This window comes from Oryx dammah, unplaced genomic scaffold, assembly GCF_014754425.2.
Source record: "Oryx dammah isolate SB20612 unplaced genomic scaffold, SCBI_Odam_1.1 HiC_scaffold_26, whole genome shotgun sequence".
NCBI classification, from domain to species: Eukaryota; Metazoa; Chordata; class Mammalia; order Artiodactyla; family Bovidae; genus Oryx; species Oryx dammah.
Window position 1 is genome coordinate 91,444,263 of NW_024070210.1, and position 24,648 is coordinate 91,468,910.

Consider the following 24,648-nt stretch of genomic DNA (forward strand, 5'->3'; position numbering starts at 1 on the left):
TCTCTAACCGTTTCCCCAACCCCCTCTCCCCCTTGGCAACCTCAGGGCTGTGTCTCTGTCTGTGACTCTGTTCCATGGATAAGTCATTTGTGTCACATTTTAGATTGCACACATAAGTGATTATCATACGATATCTGTCTTCTTTCTGACTTGCCCCACTGAGTATGATGATTGCCAGGTCCATCCATGTTGCTGTGAATGCTGCTGTTGTCATTGTTCAGTTGCTAAGTTGTGTCTTACTCTCTGCAGCTGCACGAACTACAGCAAGGCAGGCCTCCCTGTCCTTTACCATCTGCTGGAGTTCACTCAAAGTTCATGTCCATTGAATCAGTAAATGGTATTATCTCATTCTTAGGAATTATCTCATACTTACGGAGTAGTATTCCATTGTGAAAGCAGTGACAGATTTTATTTTCTTGGACTCCAAAATTACTGGTGATGGTGGATTCACTGGATGGTGAATGCGGGGACAAAATTAAAAGATTCTTGCTCTTTGTAAGGAAAGTTATGATAAACCTAGACAGCATATTAAAAAGCAGAGACATCATTTGCTGACAAAGGTCTGTATAGTCATAGCTGTTGTTTTTCCAGTAGTTATGTATGGATGTGAGAGTTTGACCATAAAGAAGGTGGAACCCTGAAGAAATGATGTTTTTGAACTGTGGTGCTGGTGAAGATTCTTGACAATCCCTTGGACAGGAAGGAGATCAAACCAGTCCATCCTAAAGGAAATCAACCCTGAATATTCATTGGAAGGACTGATGCTGAAGCTGAAGCTTCAGTACTTTGGCTACGCGATGCACAGAGCCAACTCATTGGAAAAGACCCCTATAGCTGGGAAAGATTGAAGGCAAAAGAAGAGGGCGGCAGATGATGAGATTGTTAGATGGCATCACTGACTCAATGGACATGAATCTGAGCACACTCTGGAGATAGTGAAAGACAGGGAAGCCTGGAGTGCTGTAGTCCATGGGGTCGTAAAGAGCTGGACACAGCTTAGCAGCTGAACAGCAACAAGTATTCCATTGTATATATGTACCACATCTTGTTTGTTCATTCATGTGTTGATGGACATTTAGGTGGTTTCCATGTTTTGGCTATTGGGAATCGTGCTACTGAAAACACAGGGATGCGTGTATCTTTTCAAATGACAGCTTTGTGTGGGTATACGCCTGGGAGTGTGATTTCTTTGTAATACGGCAACTGTTTTTTAGTGTTTTGAGGAACCTTTGTACTGTTTTCCATAGTGGTTGCACCAATTTACATTCCCACCAGCAGTGTAAGAGGGTTCCCTTTCCTCCATATACTCTCCAGCATTTGTTATTTGTAGATTTTTTTTTTTTTAAGTGATGGCTACTCTGATCAGAGTGAGGTGATATCTCATTGTAGTTTTGATTTTCATTTCTCTAATGTTTAGTGATGTTGATCACTCTTGTGCGCCCGTTGACCAGCTGTATGTCTTCTTTGGAGAAATGTCTGTTTAGGTCTTTGGCCCATTTGGGTATATAAATTTTTTATGTTTTAGATATGGCTAGAAATGACCAAGTCCTTAGATATTGGTAATAAGTTATGCTGTAACTAGTCCCTTCTGGACTTCCAGGCTTCTTGTTTTAAATAGAAAATTCTGTACTGTTAGCTGTTTGTAATGTTCAGTTATCAGTAGTAGAACTTTTCTATTCATTTTTACCCGTTACAATCAGATTCTGATATGCTGTCTAATATTTGTAACAAATGTCCCTATAAATATAATTCTGCCTCTGCTCCATGATTTCACTTTCCACGATTTCAGTTACCCATGGTTAGCTGCAGTCCAAAAATATTAAATGGAAAATTCTAGAAATAAACAGTTCATAAGTTTTAAATTGCTCGCTGTAACACATAGTAGGATGAAATTTTGTGCCATTCTCTCTGGGGTCCCCAACCATTGGTGACACCTGCTCCTGACATCTAACCATCAACATTGTTGTGCTCGGTGACCCCAGGCTCACCCAGAGTGGATGATCCTCTTTCTGATGTAACATCAGAAGGTCAGTAGCAGCCTGACCCTGTATCACAGTGCTAGCTTCATTCACCTGACTTCATCTTACACATAGGTATTTCCTCATCTCCCGTCACCACAAAAAGGAGAAGGGTAGGTGCAGTCCAGTAAGTGAGAGGGATCAGATTCACACAACTTCCATTACAGTATATTGTTACGGCTGTTCCCTTTATTATTAGTTATTGTTAGCCTCATACTGTGGCTAATTTATAAATTTAACTTTATTATAAGTATGTGTGTGTAGGAAAAAACATAGTATGTATGGAATTTAGTACTGTCTTTAGTTTCAGGCATCTATTGGGGGTCTTGGAACGTACCCCTCACAGGTAGAGGGGAACTACTGTATTGATCTGTTTGTTCTAGGTTTGTTTTGCTCTTAAAATGCTGTTAGTTTTTGGAAACAGGCTTAATCCTCTAATGTGGAAAAACTGGCCTAAGCTGCTTAAAATTTATGTTCAGAAAATGGATATTTCATTGCTGTCAAGTACAAAATGTCATTTTCACAAGTACATGCTGCCTTAGACGCACAGTCGAGCTGCACGTCATAAGCCATTCGATGTCAAATGATACCAAAAGTGACCTAGTAAGCAATCAGTGGCTATAGAACAAAAATAATCAAAGGTTTGGTCAATGACTCATGAGGTTTGATGCACTGGTATTGATAAGCTAATTAAACAGATCTGCCTGTGTCCTTCCAGCCTACTGGGGCTCTGCTGTGATTAGCTTTACAGCAAGGAGTATTGTAACATTGAATGAAAGTAACTGATCAGAGAATGGTGTAGTCACGAAGCTTTAAGTACTCCCATTTCTGGTCACAGAATGGTTTCAGGGAAAGTAGGCTTTCTCTGCACACCTGCAGCCAGTCAGTGCATAGGCCTCTTGTGGTCAATATTGATTGATTCTTATAACAGAACTTGAACAAATTTAGTGTTTTGCAACCTTCTGTGATTTAATATTGTTATGCTTTTTGCTATAACAGTCATAAAAATCCTTCTCCAATGGTGAGTAATTATAGCAATGCCTGCTAGCTCAGCTGTGGTTTGAACGTTTCAGTGTTGCCAGTGTATATACTAGATATATTTTGGAGTTCATAATTCAGCTTTAAGAGCTGGCTTACAGTTAGGTAAATAAAAGATGTTGCTGAGAAATAAATCCCAAGAAGATGAAGAGGTGGGTGTGGACCCAACCCATTCTTGTTTCCACACTTGGCTGAGAACTGTAGACTGAGATCTGAATATAATTGGTGAAGAGAAAGAGTATTTTAAATGATTAATTTTCTTTAAAAAATCCACAAGTTAAAGACTTTGGAGGCAATCTTCTTAATACCTGTTGTTTGCTAACAGTTTGTTGATGTCCTTTTAAACATCTGTTTCATGAATTATAACAATTGGTAGTAAGTTAGATATAGCATCTAATAGGAAATGTCCCCCCCCACCCCCCACCCTGTCTCTCATTGGGCTGTGATGTTTCATTCAGCTGATTATTATTGGGCTCTTACTGTGTGCCAGGCTATGGTGCCTGTACTAAATAACCGCACTTTCATTCCAAGGTGGATTTGAAAAATATCTTCTTTAAAATCTTGTGTTGATTTGATATGTTTAAATTGGTGCAGATCAGTCAACCAGCAAATGTTGGCTCCTTTTTGGTGCTGTTGTAATCTTAGGAACTTAAAAATCTGGTTGGGGAGAAAATGATAAGTACTTCTTAAACTGGGATTTAAGAATTTAAAGATTTTATATATCCATTTAAATATAATCTAAAGCATTGGGTATATTTGGATCATTTGGTTAGCATCTTGTATACTAGTTATCACTTAATTTTGGAACCCATTTTTTGTATTCTTATGTGAGATCACTTGATTCAGTGATCATTTGAAGGTTTCATGGACTTGAAGGGGCCTGAGTGGGTTGGTATCATCTGTGGATGAGTGGGCACTTGGGTGAGATCTGCTTTTGATTGATTGACACGCCAGGGTGTGGTTTTTTTTTTGGAGTGAATTTGTTCCTGATTGGCTAACGTTCAACGCAAGGGGCTGTCACAGTTCGGTTGACTTGCAAAAACTTGTTGATTTAGCTGAGTTTTTGTCTGTTGAACTCATTTAAAATAGTTCTGGTGGCTACACGTTGCCAATGCTATAGAAAAAGCCATCTCAGAGGAGTGTGGGAACTTAAAAATACGTTGTTTCAGATTGTTTATAATAAAAACTTCAAATACTTTTAAAATCCGAGAAAGTACTATTATTTTGGGGTTGGAGGTTGTCTGGAAAGATGAGATCACCCCTGAAGTGAAAATGTCTATTGGTTTATGAGTATAAACTTAATATTCATTGTGAAAAAATTAATAATATAGAAAGATGTAAAGAGTGAAGGTCACTGGTTAATACCATTACCCAAGGACAGTCACTGTTAACACTTTACTGTGTAATGTTTTTTAACTTTTATGCTTAACTGCTTTGAATCTTGGTTCTTTGTTGAATAGATTTCCATGTTGCTCAAGTTACTTAGCCTCTCTGCTTCAGTTTCTTCACCTGTAAAATAGAAATGATAATGTCTATTCATTGAGTTATGAATATAAAATTAATTAATCTAATTAAAACATTTAGAAGTGTTCCTGGCACATAGTTAAGTATATAACTATTTGCTATTATTATCGTATTATGTCTGGTCTAAGACATGTGTTTTCTATTTTAAAGTTTATGCAGTTGGGACTTATCTTTACAGTTGAGGATGACTTAAACTTGGCGGAAGTTTTGTACCTTTCTTGTGGTCCGTGAAATTTTGGTACATCTTACAAATTGATGGTGTACCCTAAGACTGATAAAATACAGCATATGCGTGTATATTTTCTGTTAATACAGAAGTGAGATCATAAAATGCATACTGTTTTGCATCCTTAAAAGTTTTTACAAGGACATATTTTCAATGTCAAATATAGATTCACCTAATTATATATAATGGCCACGTAATACAATGTTATGTGGACATACTGTAATTTGTTTTACTGTTCCCCTACTAGTGGAAATTTTATTGTTTAATGTTTGCTTTTATGGAAGATTTTGATAAGTAGAACTTGAGAGAAAAAAGGATAATAAGCTAAGTGGAGACTGAGACAGAAAATCAAGTTATATTTGAGGACTATTTCTGATTGCTGGAAAGGGAAGATTATGGGCTATATTGAGTAGGTTTTACATACAGTATGGGCTGTATTATATATGAGGTTTCGTTTTTAAGATTCTGTGGGTCTATTGAACACTGAAGAGTAACTGGAAATATGTTTTTTGTTAATTTCACCTATAAACCTGTCAATATAGTACAAATTGATATTACCTTGAAATGGTGTGTTAATCATTTTTATTAGTAATGATAAACATGTAGAAAGTATGTTCATTAAGTTTTCCCTCTTGTTCCTGAAATTGTGAAGAATAGCAAAATAGGTTGGATTATAGATTAAGAGCTAAAATTATCTGAGGAGGGTGCCATGATGGATTGAATTTAAGTTGTTGAAAATTTCTGTAGGTATGTGTAAGATACTGTCCTCCTTTTAAAAGACCTCACTAGGCCTGTGGATTGCTTTAGTCAGTAGTACCTTTGGAAAAACTATATGGTTTTAATCAAGAATTAGTTGTCTCAGTAGAAGCACCTCATCTGGAACAAAATCTTAACTAGTTTGTCTTGCTTAGACTTCATTTGTAGCTTGGAGTGCCACACTGAAAAGAATATAGGCAAACTGGGGTGAATAGAAGGGAACAAACAGGATGGTGAAGGAACTCAGAACACTGCTGTCTGTGTCGAGAGTAGTTGAAGCATAAGGGAGAGAAGGCCACGGCCGCGCTGCGCTTAGTTGCTCAGTCGTGTACTACTCTGCGAACCCACGGACTATATAGCCCACCAGACTCCTCTGTCCATGGGATTCTCCAGGCAAGAATACTAGAGTGGGTTGCCATTACCTCCTCCAGGGGATCTTTCCAACCCAGAAATCCAACCCAGGTCTCCCGCATTGCAGGTGGATTCTTTACCATCTAAGCCACCAGGGAGGCCCTGGCAGTTGTCCCTAAAGAAATCCACATTGGTTCCTATGATGTAAAATGTGGCCCAGTATAGCAGTTTTCCTTTTCAGCATCGATTCCAGCTGTTTCTTCTCCTTCTTTCCCATGCTCTTTGAACATTCCATAAACCTTTAGATATGTCCTATGGAAATATATCAGAAAATTAATCAGGCAGTGGTATCTGAAGATATTTGGAAAGGGAGATACAAGCTGAGAGTAGTGTCATAAGGAAGCAGTTGATGAATTTCAGCTCAGATTTCAATTTTCGGTTAATTTTTCTGCTCATCATAATTTTGTTATAAATTTAGTGATTTAATTGCCTTTGAAAACAGTTTTCAGAACACACTTCCATCCGTCTGGAATTTTTATTACATTAAATTGATGCTGTTGTCACACATTCTTCTGGAGCTGAAAATATCATGTAATGTCTATTGGAATCTGAATTTTATCATAGAATCAGAGTTGTGTTTCAGCACCTTTTGACAGATGAGCAAATGTAAGTTCCCATACCATGTACTTGGTTAGTGGACAGAACCTAAGTTCCTAATATTATTTGTATCCCTCATTTTGAAAAAACTTTTGCAGTTAATGTTTTAATACTCTTGTATGAGTTTTGCTCAGGAACTTTTTTCCCTTCAAGAGAAAGGACACCTTGATAGGATGTTGCTGTTACAGATTAGATTAGTGAAATCCTTACTTCACAAACTTTTTCTGTTTCTATTAATTATCTTATATTATCTTTATTTTACAATGTAGGCTATGAGCAGGTTCTGTTACTTAGTTCAGGAAAGTTGAGAATGGATTTTTGTATAGACAGTATTGAATGTTTAGTTTTCACTCTGGCTAGGATTAAATGGTTTTTTCTTTTTCACAGATCAAGAAGTTAGTGTATGTTTACCTGGTCCGATACGCTGAAGAGCAGCAGGATCTGGCCCTCTTGTCTATAAGCACTTTTCAGCGAGCTCTGAAGGTAAATGGTAGAGTGAGCAGGCAAATAATAGCTGTAGCATCTCTGCACAGTTGAAGGTGTGTCATTTAAAGAAGTGGAGCAATAATGCACTCAATAGTGCAGTCATCTTTTGAAAGAGTTAAAAGGCCTCTCACTGTGCCTATTCAATACCCTTGGAAAATAATTTATATAATAACTGGGCTTTGCCTTGTACGTTCCTTTATGTTCAATGTAATCATTATTGTGCATCAAAGAACTCTTCATCGTTACACTAACTTGCTGAAAGTATACAAAGAGGGGGCGTGACTTTTTTTTTAAGATAAAACTAACGACCTGCAGCATTTTATTATGAAACTCCAAAAACCTGCATGTTTGGTAATATATGATCAAGTACAATTATAAACATTACTTTGCTTGTTAAAACATTACTCAGAGAAAGAAACGTTTTATTTCTCTTTTTCCTTAGCCATTTCCATATACTGGTTATTTATTTTAAATTAAGTAGTTTTTTTTTTTTTGCTATTGTTGTGTTATATCCTATAAGTACCTGTTAACTCTATCATAATGATGTGTTTGAAATATTGCAAACTTGAAATTTTGATGAATATTTTTGTACTATTTTTAGGACCCAAATCAACTAATTCGTGCAAGTGCTTTGAGAGTTCTGTCAAGTATTAGAGTGCCAATTATTGTACCTATTATGATGCTTGCCATTAAGGAAGCTTCTGCTGATTTATCACCATACGTTAGAAAAAATGCAGCCCATGCAATACAAAAACTGTACAGGTTGGTACTTTATAAATAATACCAAAGATCCCTAATGTCTCATGGAATGTTAAAGCCCATGGAGGCATATTTTATTCACTCATATAATAGTCTGACCTTAAACTGAGTAAGTAAACTCAATGACCATGTTTCTTTCCCCTTGCCCACAAATATTCTTTATACATCTTCTATTTCATTTTGGTTATTTTGGGAGCCTTTGCAGGGTTTCTACTTGTGAGCCTGTTAGGGACAGTGATATTTTATAACTGAAAAATAATCAGATACTGAATTATCATTTATACAGTTTTTCTCATTACACATACATGTATGTTATTAGAAAATTAAGATTTTTTTCCTCCTATTTATTGTAGGGTAGAGTCTAAAGCTTGTTATCTTCTCTGCTCACTTTGTTACCCTTTCATCCATCTTTGGTCCTGCTATTCCCTTCCTTGCCTGCTTCTTTTCCAGAGCCGTTTTATTAAATACTGTTTAAATACTGATTTTTAAATATAGCACCATACTATATTTATGTGATATATATATTGTATATGGTATAATTATATATACTGATAGATATATATACATATATATATGGTAACTTGATCTCTGTAGACTATATAATGCTTATATAAAAGATTTATCATCTTGCATAGTTTGGTGTTATTTTCAGTTACCATTTACTTCATGAGCTTTTATCAAGATCATTTTGTGTTTTTGGTGTGGTGCTATATGCTTAAGATGTATGAAAACATTAGAGGATGTACTGTCACATTTTGAGGGGAAATAATCAAACATATGCCAAATAATTAAAGCAGTCTATAATTGAGTAAGGTATTGCTAAATAATGAATCTGTATGTTATGTACGTATGTTAGTTGCTCAGTCGTGTCCGACTCTTTGCGACCCCACGGACTGTAGCCCACCAGGCTTCTCTGTCCATGGAATTCTCCAGGCAAGAATACTGGAGTGGATTGCCATTCTCTTCTCCGGAAGAACTTTCCAACCCGGGAATCGAACCCTGGTTTCCTGCATGGCAGGCAGATTCTTTACCGTTTGAGCTACAGGGAAGTCTTATGTATATATAAAGGAACAATGACAGTGCCTTTGATAGGGTAGAGCTCAGAGATTGTCATATAGGGTTTCTTAAAATAGAAATGGGATTAGTTAGGAAAGATTAGAGAAGGGAGAATGGAGCTGGAATTTGAAACAATTAAAATTTTTGAGTGTTCAGATAATTATGTGGTTAGTCACTTCAGTAGTGAGACTCTTTGTGACCCTATGGACTGTAGCCCACCCGGCTCCTCTGTCCATAGGATTCTCCAGGCTAGAATACTGGAGTGGGTTGCCATGCCCTCCTCCAGGGTAATTATAAATCAGATAATTATAATGGTCAATAATAAACTTATATAATGTTTAGGAAAAGTGAAACTCATTTTCTTAGGTTAATTGTCAAAGTCAACTCATGCTTTGTAGTCTTTATCCTTTCTATTTATTAACTTACAAAATAAGATCAAAGTTCACTGCTGCTGCTGCTAAGTCACTTCAGTCGTGTCCGACTCTGTGCGACCCCATAGACGGCAGCCCACCAGGCCCTGCCATCCCTGGGATTCTCCAGGCAAGAACACTGGAGTGGGTTGCCATTTCCTTCTCCAATCAAAGCTCACTATGACAGTTTAAAAGCCCATCACTGGGCTCCATGTTACCTCTCTCTGACTTGAATTTATAGTCTAGTAGCTCAGTACTGCCTATTAGTCCTCTCCATAAAATGCTTCTTATCTCATTACCATCTCTTGATCCTTTTTTAGTCTCTGCCTAGAATATTTCCTACTTTTTCCAGATGTAAAGCTGTTTAAGATTCATCTGAGATGTCACATCCCCAAAGAAACCCTCCACAGCCTTCCTGCCTCCATCAGTGTCCCCTACCCCCCGAGTCCTCTATCTAAATCTCCATTCTGTCTTATGATTACATCTGGGGCTGTGTGTACTGGATTGTCTTCCTTCTCTTTGTAGGCCCGTTGTTTAGTTTCTCAGTAAATGAACGATTGAATTCTGTGGTAGGAAGAAATTATTTCGGTGTGTAAAGCTTGTATTACGATGCATCTGTCATTTCTATACATATCTGAGCCTTTGTTTATCCTTTTTGGTTTTAGATGGCAGGTTTTATTATGCATGTCTCCATCAGTAAACCAGAATGATATAGAATTCTTATTTGGAAATTTCTATGTGTTTCTTTTTGACAGTTAGGTATCCATGGTCAAAAATGATTCCTATTTTCTTATTTCCCCCTGGTTAAAAAAAAGATTTTGTGGTTTAACTATAATTACTTTCTTAAGGTTTTCAAGTTCATTTTAAGAAGTGGTTTTGTTCTTTAACTATTTTCTTAATGGTTTTGATATCTGGGTTTAATTAACATGAGCAACTTTAGATAGAATAGGAAAAGTCAACTCATTCCACTTTAAATTTGTTTTCTGTTTATTTCTATCTAAAGTCTGTTTCTCCCCCCAACTTAAAAAATTTTTCATATTCTTGAAATGATTAGCCTCACTTAAAGTTAGAAATAAAGGGAAAAAATTAATGTAAATTTTTTTCTTTTTATATTTTAGCCTTGATCCAGAGCAGAAAGAAATGTTAATTGAAATAATTGAAAAACTTCTGAAGGATAAAAGCACAGTAAGTAATATCTTTTCATGTCCAATAAAATTGTGCTTTTTTACATAATTATTTTTCTATCATATATATGATATAATAATTCTTATAGAATAAAAAGACGCTTGCTCCTTGGAAGGAAAGCTATGGCAAACCTAGATAATGTATTAAAAAGTAGAAAAATCACTTTGCCAACAAAAGTTTGTATTGTCAAAGCTATGTTTTTTTTCCAGTAGTCCTTATAGATGTGAGATTTGGACCATAAAAAAGGCTGAGTGCCAGAGAATTGATGCTTCGAAACTGTGGGGCTGGAGAACTCTTGAGAGTCCTCTGGACTGCATGGAGATCAAACCAATCAATCCTAAAGAAAATAAACCTTGAATATTCATCGAAAGGACCAGTGCTAAAGCTGAGGCTCTAATACTTTGACCACCTGATGCTAAGAGCCAACTCATTGGAAAACACCCTGATGCTGGGAAAGATTGAGAGCTAAAGGAGAAGAGGGTAGCAGAGGATGAGATGGTTAAATAGCATCACTAACTCAATGGATATGAATTTGAGCAATCTCTGGGAGATAGTGGAGGACAGGGAAGCCTGGTATGCTGTAGTCCATGTAGTGCAAAGAGGCAGACATGACTTAGCGACAGAACAACAACAAATAGATTTTGAAATTATATAAATATTAATGGAGCTCATTAAAATCTTGAAAAATAAAAATGTCCAGGTAAAGAGAAAAGTTCCATTTGGAATTTTAGTTTGTTACATATTTCTTCATGAGAGTCTGAAGAAGAGCAAGTTGGGGAAAGACAATTCTTTCTTTAACCTGCGGCTAAATTGTTGACTGCTTTTAAGGCCAACTTTTTTTTAATTTTAAACAGTGATTTACTAGGATTTTTAAAGGCTGAATCAGTTGAAAACATAATTGTTTTATAATGTATTCAGTATTAAAGAGATAATGAAAAATAGAGGAGTGTGTTTTAGTATTATGAATGTATTATTTTTTTTCTTGGATACTAAAATGTTTTCATATGTATAACACTGTTTTATTGGCTGGTTAGAATGGTCTTACTCAGCAAATTCCCCATCTCTGGGGAATGTACATGTCTCTTCCTCCTTCCTATCCCAGTCCTATTCTTTATGTATAGTGACATGATAATGAGATCTAGAAATAATGGCAATGCATGGGATCTATGAGCAGACCTCTGGAGGAGCTGGTGTAATGGTACCTTTTGGTGGTATCTCTGCACCCACAGGTATGGCTCAAAACTGTTCAAAAAAGGATTCCAGTTCATTTTAGGAAGATATCACCCAGTTGCATGCATATCTGTTTATAGAAGCCAATATAGCAGCCACTAGCGACATGACTAGTGTCAGACATGACTGAGCGACTTCACTTTCACTTTTCACTCTCATGCATTGGAGAAGGAAATGGCAACCCACTCCAGCGTTCTTGCCTGGAGAATCCCAGGGATGGGGGAGCCTGGTGGGCTGCCGTCTATGGGGTCACACAGAGTCAGACACGACTGAAGCGACTTAGCAGCAGCAGCAGCAGCCTCGTATTGTGCTCAGTCGCTCAGACATGCCTGACTCTTTGCGACCCTGTGGACTGGAGCCTGCCAGGCTCCTCTGCTCATGGAATTCTCCAGGTAAGAATACTGGAGTGGGTTGCCATGACCATCTCCAGGGGATCTTCGCGACCCAGTGATCGAACCCAAGTCTGCTGTATTGCAGGCAGATTCTTTACCATCTGAGCCACCAGCGAAGCCAGACTATAGCTGTTAATATATGGCCTGGTATACGGTCTGTCCTGGAGAATGCTCAGTGTGTATTTGAGAGGAATGTATACTCAGCAGGCCTTTGGGTGGCGTGTTCTATAGATGTCTTTTGGGTCTAATTGGTTTATAGTGTTGTTCAGGTCTTCTTTTCTTTGTTGATCTTCCTTCTTGTGGCTCATTAAAAGTGGAATATTGAAGTCTACTGTTAACTATAGAGCTGTCAGTTCTGTCCCTGCTTACTTTGTATATTTAGGAACTCTCATATTTGGTGCATCAGTTCAGTCCAGTCGCTCAGTTGTCTGACTCTTTGTGACCCCATGAAACAGAGCATGCCAGGCCTTGCTGTCCACCACCAACTTCTGGAGTCTACCCAAACCCATGTCCATCAAGTCGATGATGCCATCCAACTATCTCATCCTCTGTCGTCCCCTTCTCCTCTTGCCCCCAATCTTTCCCAGCATCAGGGTCTTTTCAAATGAGTCAGCTCTTCGCCTCAGGTGGCCAAAGTATTGGAGTTTCAGCTTCAACATCAGTCCTTCCAGTGAACACCCAGGACTGATCTCCTTTAGGATGGACTGGTTGGGTCTCCTTGCAGTCCATGGGACTCTCAAGAGTCTTCTCCAACACCACAGTTCAAAAGCATCAATTCTTCTGCGCTCAGCTTTCTTTATAGTCCAACTCTCACATCCATACATGACTACTGGAAAAACCATAGCCTTGACTAGATGGACCTTTGTTGACAAAGTAATGTCTCTGCTTTTTAATGTGCTGTCTATGATAGTCATAACTTTCCTTCCAAGGAGTAAGCGTCTTTTAATTTCATGCCTGCAACTACCATCTGCAGTGATTTTGGAGCCCAGAAAAATAAAGTCTGACACTGTTTCCGCTGTTTCCCCATCTATTTGCCATGAAGTGATGGGACCAGATGCCATGATCTTAGTTTTCTGAATGCTGAGCTTTAAGCCAACTTTTTCACTCTCCTCTTTCTCTTTCATCAAGAGGCTCTTTAATTCCTCTTCACTTTCTGCCATAAGAGTGGTGTCATCTGCATATCTGAGGTTATTGATATTTCTCCCGGCAATCTTGATTCCAGCTTGTGCTTCCTCCAGCCCAGCTTTTCTCATGATGTACTTGGCATATAAGTTAAATAAGCAGAGTGTACTTTTAATTGTTTTACCTTCCTTTTGTCATTATAAAATGTCTCAATCTCTCGTAAACAATTTTAAAATTCTACTTTGTCCTGTTTCAGTACAACTTTCTTACAGTTGCTGTTTACATAATATATCTTTTTCCTTCTTTTTACTCTCAACCTGTTGGTATTTTTTAATCTAATGTGTATTTCCTGAGGTCTGTATAAAGTTGGATCTTGATATTTACTCTGGTCTGACTACATATGCTTTTTGTTTAGATGGTTTAATCCATTGACATTAATTCTTACTATAATATAGTTAATTTATAGCTGCCATTATGTTTTTCTATGTCTCATGTCTTTTTTTGTTTGTTATTCCCCCTTCATTACTTTTTAAAAAAAATCCAGTGTATATGTTGTGTATGGTAGTGATCTTTTTCACTATGTATTTTTGAAAATAATGTATTTACCTGAGACTGTACTTGGAGACTAGACAGCAAATTTCTTTTAGTCAATAATGTAGTAGAATCTTTGTTTCTTCTGTAGTGGTTGGCATAATGAAGACAGAGAAAAGAAATTTGATTCCTTTTTGTCTTTTGTATGGCACACTTGTTATATCCTTCCAGACCCAAATACAAAATCAATATTATTGATATTGTGGATAACTTGATTTTAGTAATAATAAAAAAAAAAAAACATTTAGTTTCTTCTGTCTTGAAGACATTTGCCAAGTACTGTGAAGAATACTAAGATCTGTAAGAAACAGATCCTTTATTTTAAGGTTGTTTGCCATGATTTCTGCTACATAATAAGGTAAATAAATTAGTTTCTTGGCCTAGAAATGAAATCTCCATATATAATATGTGCATGTCTTCTCAGACAAGATGTAGCATGCCACGGGTAACAACTACCTTCTTTGGAATTAAACAGAATTGTATTTGAGCGTGAAGTTATACCACTTATTAGATATGTATTAGGGGCTTTCCTGGTGGCTCAGAGGTAATGAATCCACTTGCAATGCAGGAAAGGCAGGTTTGATCCCTGGGTCGGGAAGTTCCCCTAGAGAAGCAGAGAACATCCCCCTCTCTTCTGGAGAAGGAAGTAACAGTGCACTGCAGTATTGTTGCCTGGGAAATCCCATGGATAGAGAAGCCTGGCAGGCTGCAGTCCATGGGGTCCCAAAAGCGTCGGACACGACTTAAGCAACTGAATAATAGCTATGTATTAAGCCTTCATACGGAGAAGGCAGTGGCACCCCACTCCAGTACTCCTGCCTGGGAAATCCCATGGGCAGAAGAGCCTGGTAGGCTGCAGTCCATGTGGTCACAAAGAGTCGGACATGTCTGAGTGACTTCACTTTCACTTTTCACTTTCATGGATTGGAGAAGGAAATGGCAACCCACTCCAGTGTTCTTGCCTGGAGAATCCCAGGGACGGGGGAGCCTGGTGGGCTACTGTCTATGGGGTCGCACAGAGTTGGACACGACTGAAGTGACTTAGCAGCAGCAAGCCTTCATAAATTTCAGCTTCCAAATTTTTAGGCCTTATAATTTCCAATCTATAAAGTTTTTGTTTGTGTTGAGAAAGTTATTGTATATAAAATCCTTAGCGCAGTGCCTGACACCATAAAAGGAGATTAATAAGAAACGACTCAAAAAGGAATATAAAGAATATACTTTCTTTGTAAATTTAGAATGTCTGTTCTTGGGTTCTGACCCTGTATTTTGTATTTATTTCCAAAATACAATAGAAAAAATATTGTACTCATTAATAGTAGATATTTAAGATGTGTTGAATAATTGTGAGAATTAATTTGCTATATTCTTGGTGTGGGTAGTTAGGTATTTACTATTATTTTCAATGTTTTACTTCCCAAATGGTGTGTGTCATGCTCCGGTCATTGGTAGATCGGTCCTTTGGGGAGCTTTGACTGTCTTGTCATTTGTGAGGTACTACCTGTCCTAAAGTATATATAGGATATGTTTATTTTTAAAAAATTAGAAAAGAACCTACATCTATTTTCTATATGAAGCAGGATTCATATGGATAGAAACTTCTATCCATATGAAATATGATAGAAAAGAAAAGCAAATTTCTGTTCTCTGAATTCAGTTTATACTGAATTCTGTAATTCCAGAGCAGAAGCACACGGTTTTCCAGTGTCCTACCTTTTCATGTCAATATTTGCAACTTCCTTTTCCAGCATTAAGAAATGTGACTTACATTATCCAGTACACTTACTTGCTCAGTCCTGGAAGGAAGATAAAGTATTTTTTCGGAATTGCCAGCTTGTACTCTGTGAAGAGTAGTGAGATGGGGACTACTAATTGAGTTAAATGTTGGTTTAGAATTACGTTTATCATTAGCCTTACTTCCTTGAATGCTGTTGTAAATCGAAATTACATTAACAATGTATGGTTGAACTTGTTACATTGGTATAGAAGAAAGCTATTGATTTTCTGTATGGTGATTTTATATTTTGCTTCTTTACTGAATTCTTTTATTGTTTGATTTAGTTTTATCTTTCAACCTCCATTGTTTCTTTCCAGAAAATATATCATTTGCAAAAAGATAACTTTACTTTCTCTTTTCTGATACTTATGACTCTAATTTTTCTTGTCATAATTAATTATATTGGTGTATAACTTTAGTACAGTGTTCAGTAGTGGTGGAGATGGTGAGCATCCTTACCTTGTTTCAGTTTAAAGGAAATGCCTGTCATGTGTGTGTATTAAGTAAGATGCTGACCCTGAGGATTTTTTTTCTCTTTAACTTTTAGTTTTCTCTGGTGTGTCAAGGTCAGTTTTTTTACTGGTACCCAGTGAGGCTTTTTACAATATAGATTTAGAATTTATGTTATTTCTGGCAAAGTGTTGTTGTTGCTGTTAAGTTTTAAATATTGCTTCTACTCAGCTGTTAGCTTTTCTTCTTCAGAGAGTTCAGTTTTCTCTAAGCTGGATCTTCTTTGCTGCCTTTACTTCTTTATCTCGCGTTCTTTCTCTTGGTTCTTTTTGTACTTTAATTAAATGCCCCTTCCTAAATTTTTATTCAACTATTTTCTGCCGGGGCATTTTGCAATTTAATTAAGATGTCTGGTTCTTTTCTGGTTTCAGTCAACTTCTGTTTCTTCCTTTTGTCTTTTGTTCATTTCTGTTTTGTGATTTTCAGTTTCTGTTCATTTACGTGATCTTGAAATGCTTCTTTGAGGCAAGTTAATTCATTTTGAAGTGTTGCGTGAGAGTTGTTTGTTTGCTTCATCATGGATTTTTTTTTGTGGATAATTTTCATCAATTGTTTTGATTTTCATCTTCTGTTCTGATCTACCAGGAATCTTTCTTTTAGTGTTTTCACTCATAGGCTCCTCTTTTTCTCTCTGCTTGCTTTCAGTTCTCTCTTATGCCCGCTTGTAACTCATGTCTGCTTTTATTCTGGGCAGTTGTTTCAGACTGTCATAGATCTTTAAGGTTTGTGATACATACATGACATATAACTCTCTGATTTTAGAGCTTATTTTCTACTTACATGTAATTAAAATTTGGAAATTCCAAAGTATTTTAGTGTTGCTTAGAGCTTTGATTTTAATCTTTTTGCTTTCTCTGACTTCGCGTTGAGAGATTCACAGTTCCCCAGGTAGCATTAACTTTCTACCCAGTATTTAAGTTGTCTACCCAGTATTTAAGTATTTATGTTTTGTGAATGTTTTCTGATTATTTTTTCCTTTGTATGCTTATAATTTGATGTAAAAAGATTGAAAACATTATGATATCTATATAGATATTTATGGATCTTATGTTTATTATTACTTTTTCTTACCAGATATATTGAAGTGATATAGCTATATTTCTTCCCCACTAATTAATAGTGTGACTATTAATATTTAAAATAAAAAACCTAAATCATTTTTATTTAAAATTTCCTCATTAAATGATCCAAATTTAATTTATTTCCACATTTTAAAAGGAGTTTATTTGCTGTCAGCAGGAGCTTTTGGGGATCATGATGATAATGATGATGGCATTGCTCTTGCTGCTGATAAATATAATTTTGAAAGGTGTTAATATGTTTAAGAACTTTATTTAATATCTGTTGATTTTGAGATCTACCTTCTATTGCTTCTTTTAGTCTAAAAGAAGAGTTTCTTGAAATTGAGATTTCAAAATTAGTTGTGTCATTCTGATTTTAAGAAAAGGTAGAAATAAAAGGCCTATTAAAATAGAAATGTTTTTCCCTTTTACTAGAGAAATATTTATATTTGTCATATGAAAAGTCCTTTCCCCAAAATAAGTCACTTTGGGTTTAGAAATACAGTTTTGGTGATATAACCAGAAAAACATCTTAGAATTACTTAGATAACTATTGTCTGAAGGTATCTGTTAGGCTTCCCTGGTGGCTCAGATGGTAAAGTATCTGCCTGCAACATGGAAGACCCAGGTTCAATCCCTGGGTCAGGAAGATCCCCTGGAGAAGGAAATGGCAACCCTCTCCAGTACTGTTGCCTGGAAAATGCTATGGACGGAGGAGCCCAGTAGGCTTAGTCCATGGGGTCTGTATCTGTAAATTTTAAAAGATATAATAAGAGCTACCATGTCAGTGCAATTAAGGGAACATTTTTATTTATGCTTGACCATACAGTCAACTGTTACATTTTTTAATATAATTTCTTTATTGTATTTTCCTAGATTTACCATTTTCATCATATTTTCTCTATTCAACATATCCTAAACACTTTTCTTTACTGAAAACCTTTTGGATGTGTAAAATTCCTTTTTAAAATTTATAACACTTTCTCATTTTTCTTTAAAATGTAGAAATTTATATTTATTGAGCAATTTAAGCTTTGTAGTGAACCTTCTTTCTTTTATTTAGAACACCTCAAAAGCAAAGTGGTATTTATTTCCTTTTCCTTTCAGGTTAATTTTAAAGAAATCCTTTTGTAGCGTTTAACTTTCTAATAGAAAATGGCTTCTTAGGAAAACAAATTAGATTAGTGCCTACTGAAAATTTGAGTTGTTTATTTATATTTTTTTGGTGACAAAGTTTCTTCTCCTTAATTTAGCTACAAAATGATGTTTAATGAATATATTGGTAGTTCATAGCTAAGCTGTGGGGGTAAGACACCATTTTATAAGTTATTGATTTAGTGTTGGTAAAAGCTTCACTGTTGTGGGCAAAAAACACACCTCTGAGTTTGTGCAGATGTTTTATTGTGATAGATCTATTATCCAGCTATTAGAAGATAAATGACCGATCTTTCCCATTTTCCATGCCTCAAGAAAATTGAAATAAGAAGGGGAATATCATTTGGGCTGTATGATTAGGGCAGGTTGGATGGCCATTAATTTAATAGAAGGAAATCTTGGCAGCACTGGCCAACTTGCACCATATTATCAATCAAACCTCAATGCACTTCTTGTGATGACCCAGCACTCTCAGGTTTTCCCAACGTTAATTAGAATTCATGACAAAATAGATGCAAGGAAACGTTTTGTACCCTTCATAATTTTATAGAAAATTTATTGTTATTAGAGGAACCATTTGCTTAGTGTGATTTTTTTCATTACCAGCTTGTCAACTAGCATAGATAATCTGGAGAAAATATGAACTCCATAGATGGAGTGTCACTTTTGTTGATGGTTCATGTAGTTTACCTTGGAGCACAGCTAATGGCTGAAGTTCATAGCAACAGCACAGAAAAACGTGGCAACCAAGGGAAGATAAATGAACCATGTTTATTGCTTTAATATAAAAAATACATAAATGGAAAACTGCATTTGAATTTGATGAGCTCATTGCTAGTTTTGTTGGAGTGATTTATTTTTCCCCTTATATAAAAAGCTACTATTGACACAGTGAAATGGAAATTAACTGTCTGTTTTGGGGAAACCAATATTTTTGGTTTTCAAATCTCAGTAGATCATTTTATTTTAATTCTGTAAGTTTTTATAGAATATTGAACATTTAATATACCAGAATTATCAATTCTTCTGGCAGTGTTTAGGCTGGGGTCAACTGTTAAAACCATATGATGAATGAAATATCTAAAATCATTAGAAAAAAGATGATTTTATAATATTTTTCCTAGTTAGTTTTGTGTTTCCATAAACTTTACCTGAACTTAAACAATTATTTTTTTTCAATTTTCATGTTGTTTGTTAATTCTGTAGAACTATTTTATATCTGTAGGTCTTGTTTGATAAATTTAGTACCATGTGGGAGCCGATTTCCATTTAATTGTTTGGTGTCTAAACAGAATTGAAAAAAATAATCTCTAGGTTTAGGCAAAATAACTTGATTTTACATAGTATTCCTTGAATTCAAACTTTGTTGAATTCCGGTTTCGGTCTCATATATTAGTTTATTCTAAGAGATATTACTCATTTTTGTTCTTTAACACCCTAACCAGTTAAAAAAATATAGCTTAATTAAGATGATTGACAGTATAAAACATATGTAAATATAAATGTTTTACAAATACCATGTTCTTCTATAGTTTGATGTCATAAACTTAGTTGTTTTAAGAGATTTTTAAATGATAATAGTTCTCATCTTTTAGAAATATTATTACTGAAGAGTGATTTGTACAGAAGACATCAAAATGTGGAGTTGAAAACACAAACATAACTTCCTTCCCATATCAATAGCAAACAGAAAATTATACGTATAATACATTTTTATTTAGTTCACACAAATAATCAGTTCTTCGCTTTTTCGATTGAGGTGCATACATGCTGGGACCAGCAGGCACCAGTACTTGGGCAGGGCTGGAGTCAATAAATGCAGCTCCACGTTTATACTGATTGGTAATTCATAAAATCCCCACAGGACTGGAAACTTGCTTAGCATAATAGCAAGTCTATATTCTGAGCTGTTTTCTTTCAATTGTATTGTTGGTTGCATATTAATAAACTAAATGTCAGCCAAGTAGAGGGACAAACAATAAAAATATGAATACCACTGTATCTAATATTTTTCAAAAAGTACCATTTCAGTAGTTTTATTTCTATTTAATTGCTTATTTTAAGACATTGGGGAAATTTTAGACACTAAAATGAAGATCCCTAGTGTTCAGAAAGAATATGATATTAATTTATTTTTTCAAAACTGTATTATATTGTTGGCTAACTCCAAACATATCAGCGGTACATATATAGAAGTGTTTGTCTATTATATATTCTGCTTAGCTTGTGTCTTTATACTAAAGAAATCTTAATTTCATCACTTTGTAAAAACATGACAATTCCAAAAACAGCATTTGTGTTTAATTAAATGGTCTTGGAGAAAAGCTTCCTTTTATTGGTACTATCTTATTTCAACTTACATATATTATTATATAAATAATAATAATGTTCTAAAATTGTAGCCAGTATTTCTTGTAAATAAATTATGTTGATAGAAATTTACAGGTTGATTAAAATATGTAAGATTTGAAAGTGTTTTTGTTCTAAAGACATTTATGAGTTCAGCACACATTTTAAGATAGATTCTTCTTAGATAGCATCACTGACTCAATGGACATGAATTTGAGCAAACTCCGGGAGATAGTGAAGGACAGGGAAGCCCGGCATGCTGCAGTCCATGGGGTTGCAAAGAGTCAGACATGACTTAGCGACTGAACAACATGGTGAAATTGTCATTCTCATTTTAAACTGACATGACATGGTCTTTGTTATTGTACTGAGTAATTAAAGTTTGGGTAAGCTTTAAAAATGAAAACTGCCCATAATTAATATGTCTAATCCATGTATGAACAGTCCATTGAAATTTAATGTGATGAAATAAGAAATATAATTTCTAATACTAATACTTCTGATTCTAAGTGTTAGCTTTTCAGATATGTTTCAGCTATCAATATTATTCTTTTGGGCAGTGACTCTTCAAAACTTGTTATTCAAACATGAGTATTTAATTAGTCAAGTGACTGAATAAATACTGATTGCCATAACACTGATTGCATCTCTGTAATGCCTGAGTAGAATCTTTGATGTAGGAAAACGTTTTTTAATGAGTTACTATTTCTTTCTTTTCTAGTTGGTGGCTGGCAGTGTTGTCATGGCATTTGAAGAAGTTTGCCCTGATAGAATAGATCTCATTCACAAGAATTACCGCAAACTATGTAATTTACTAGTTGATGTAGAAGAGTGGGGACAGGTTGTCATAATCCACATGCTAACTCGATATGCTCGTACACAGTTTGTCAGTCCTTGGAAAGAGGTAAGTGTTGAATAATCTTATACTTACACAGTATACTAAGAAAATGGATGCGGTTTCTAAAATGTGTACAAAGATCTAAGACTAGGAAAATATAAAAATCTGCATGTTTAAGGAGGACTAATTTTTTTCACGTTCTTTTGGAAAGCAGAAATCCAGTTATAAATGCATCGATAATTGTTCATTGTTTTGGCTCTGACTGATGCATGTTTAATGGCATAGTGAATAAACTTTTGGTATGAGGCCTGGCAAGAGGCCCTTGTTGGGAACAGCAGCTCGATAAAGTGTTGACAGTGACGTTGCCAAATTGTGGATTTTTTTGGTTGTTAGTGTCATACCTTTGAGACCCAACTATTCCAGGCATTCACTTGTAAAAAGTAGATAATGTGATTCTAACATATGTGAATTTATACCAAAGATAATTTCACACCTTTACAGATAAATTGTTTGTGAACTCAACTACTTTTTCCTAGTTTTATATTTCTAGAATGTTTGTTTTACTTTTTTTCACTTAAGCTGGTAGAACTTTAGTAAAATTAATAATTAAGCATATCTTACAGTGAAGGTGTTTTCTTGGTGCCGATGAACTTTAGAAGCATACCTTACTTTTTTCATTACATTAACAAATTAGAAAACCTTACTACATAGTTTGCAATAGAGATCTCCGTATATATGTAAGATTTAAGGGTAAACTATAACTTGTTTAAAGAAATCACTAAATATTATAAAATAGCACTTGCATTCATTCTGTACTTAATGATATTTCTTTGTCTTTTTAAAAAGCAGTATTACAGATTTTAAAAACAGAATGGAAAGTAAAATACCAGATTACCAACCAATTATGTCACAGTGGTTTTTACACAAGCTTATGAATAGGCTTTGTAGAATGTTCAGTACTAATTGCTTTTGTTAATTAGAAATAATATTAAAGTGAGAGAAAAACATATAAAAGGGAAAAATGTTCATAATTCTTGCTTTAGGTGATGTATCCAGTTTTCAGATATTTAAGAAGCTTAAACGTTTAAAATACTTATCAGTGTTTCTGCATTTACCAAGTATTGTTACTGTTAAAAAGTATTTAAGTTTTTAAAAAATATATCTTTAACCAGAAGGCTACTTGTAATATTGACTTCATCTTAATTTTAATATTTAAAAGGTGATTAGGTTATTCTACTTAAAATTCAAAGGAGATTTTAAACTATTCATATATAAACATCTAATGTCACATACAGGTCTTAGATTGATGAAATTTTAGCTTCGAACAAAGTAAAATTTTGAAGGCAGTTTTGCTGGATTAAGCAGCATGTCCATGCTGCAGGTGGCTTGACCTTTTCTGTCAGTGGTAACTTGGAAGAGAGATTTTTTTGTTGCTAATAGCTATAGCTATCTGTTTTATTTCAGCCAGTCACTTTACAGAATGCTATTCATATATATATTTTTTTCCTGTTGTGTAAGATTATAGGTTATTTTATCTTATTTAGCTTCTGTCACCATTTAAAATTTTTTAATTTTAATTTCCTGTAATCATCAAATCATTTTCAGTAGCTATGTATCATTATGTAGAATCTAGAATTTTTAAAAATGTATTTTTCTTACCTTCTAAAAATAGATGTTCAAATATCTCTTTTTGTAATTGTCTGTTTCTTGAATTTTATTTTATTTTAGGTAAAGTTAGTTATTAAAGCTGTTCAAAAGCCCAGCAGTTAAAATCTACACTGCCATGTATATTTACTCTTTTGACAGATAATTTTAGAAATTGATACTGTGGTGCATCCTTTGTGTTTTCATGTGTAACTGTGTGAACATCAATTTTTACAAACATAAGATGAAGTCTGATCGTTGTTCTGGGTGCACTGGAATTGGAATGCCTCATTTCTTTGCCACTTCTTTGCAGTCTGACGTTGGCATTATTCTAAATTCTGTAGGTTAGTTGAAATATTTTGTAGTTGCCAGCTCTGCAGCTCTGTCCTCAGGAAGACTGCTTCGGGAGCAACCACAAGGGTTGTAGGGGAGGGTGGGCAGTGCTACTCCTGGGAATCTTGCCACCATTCCAAATGGAGCAGCTTCACCTTTGCTTGCCTTTCATAGGCACCTATATGTATGATTTCCTTTGAGAAAGGCTCCTTGGCTTAAGAAATGGAAAGAAAGAAAACCACTTAAATAGAACATTTGTAAGGGTGTAGCTAACTACAATCCTATGTATTTTTTTAAATTATAGAAGCAGTCGAAGCACATGGTGAAATAAAAATCAGTCTTTTCGTAATTCATTCCTTTATATATATTTGCTCATGACTTCTAAAATATTTTTTTAACTCACTTTAATAAGTTTCTGACTGTTTGAAAGTCCATGAACTGTAGCCCACCAGGCTCCCCTGTCCATAGAATTCTCCAGACAAGAACTCTGGAGTGGGTTGCCATTCTCTTCTCCAGGGGATCTTCCTGACCCAGGGATCAAACCCGGGTCTCCTAAATTAGAGGCAAATTCTTTACTGTCTAAGCCACCAGGGAAGCCCTGTTCTAGTCAAAGCTAATTTTGAAGCCCCCTCCCCAATCCTTAGTGCTCAAACATTACAATTAGCTAACAACCATAATTAACTTTGCTTTTCAAAGAGAAAAATTATGTTTCTCATTGAATTCTTTAAAACATTTGTTTATGTTCATATGCTTGAAGGGTAGCAAAAAATTTTTTTTGTTTGTTTTAAGGAATTGAAAATTAGAAGTACTTTCTGAGATGGACTGATGTACATGCTATTTTGTTAGTAAGTCCTCAAATGAACACATCATATACAAACAAGCTTCTTCAGGGGCAGAAGCGATTTTTAATTTAGTTTATTTGCATCATTATAGATCAGTATTTAGGCTGTTTATATGTAAATGTATGATTTGCGGAACAATTAAGTGTTGACAAAGTAGATTGCAGTCATATCAATTGCAGTGCATTTTCCATAATTTTTCTAACTGACATCTTTGATGATAAATAGTGGATGCCAAGTCAAAGCCGATTATACAGTGCACTAGGAATTCATGGGGCTGTCAGGGAGAAGACCGATTGACTTTAAATTTACATATTAATGAGAAGATTTGTTAAGAGGGT

At 35.3% G+C, this 24,648-nt stretch overlaps 1 protein-coding gene across 1 annotated transcript in view; it reads left to right on the top strand.

The window, feature by feature from the left end:
• The window catches only part of AP3B1 (adaptor related protein complex 3 subunit beta 1), a 236,592-nt gene that overhangs the window by 46,683 nt on the left and 165,261 nt on the right, over window positions 1-24,648 (top strand). The window contains exons 4-7 of the mRNA XM_040225914.1: window positions 6,958-7,053; window positions 7,658-7,818; window positions 10,400-10,466; window positions 21,375-21,557. Of these exons, the coding sequence (XP_040081848.1) occupies window positions 6,958-7,053; window positions 7,658-7,818; window positions 10,400-10,466; window positions 21,375-21,557 (507 nt within the window). The remainder of the gene's footprint in view (window positions 1-6,957; window positions 7,054-7,657; window positions 7,819-10,399; window positions 10,467-21,374; window positions 21,558-24,648) is intronic.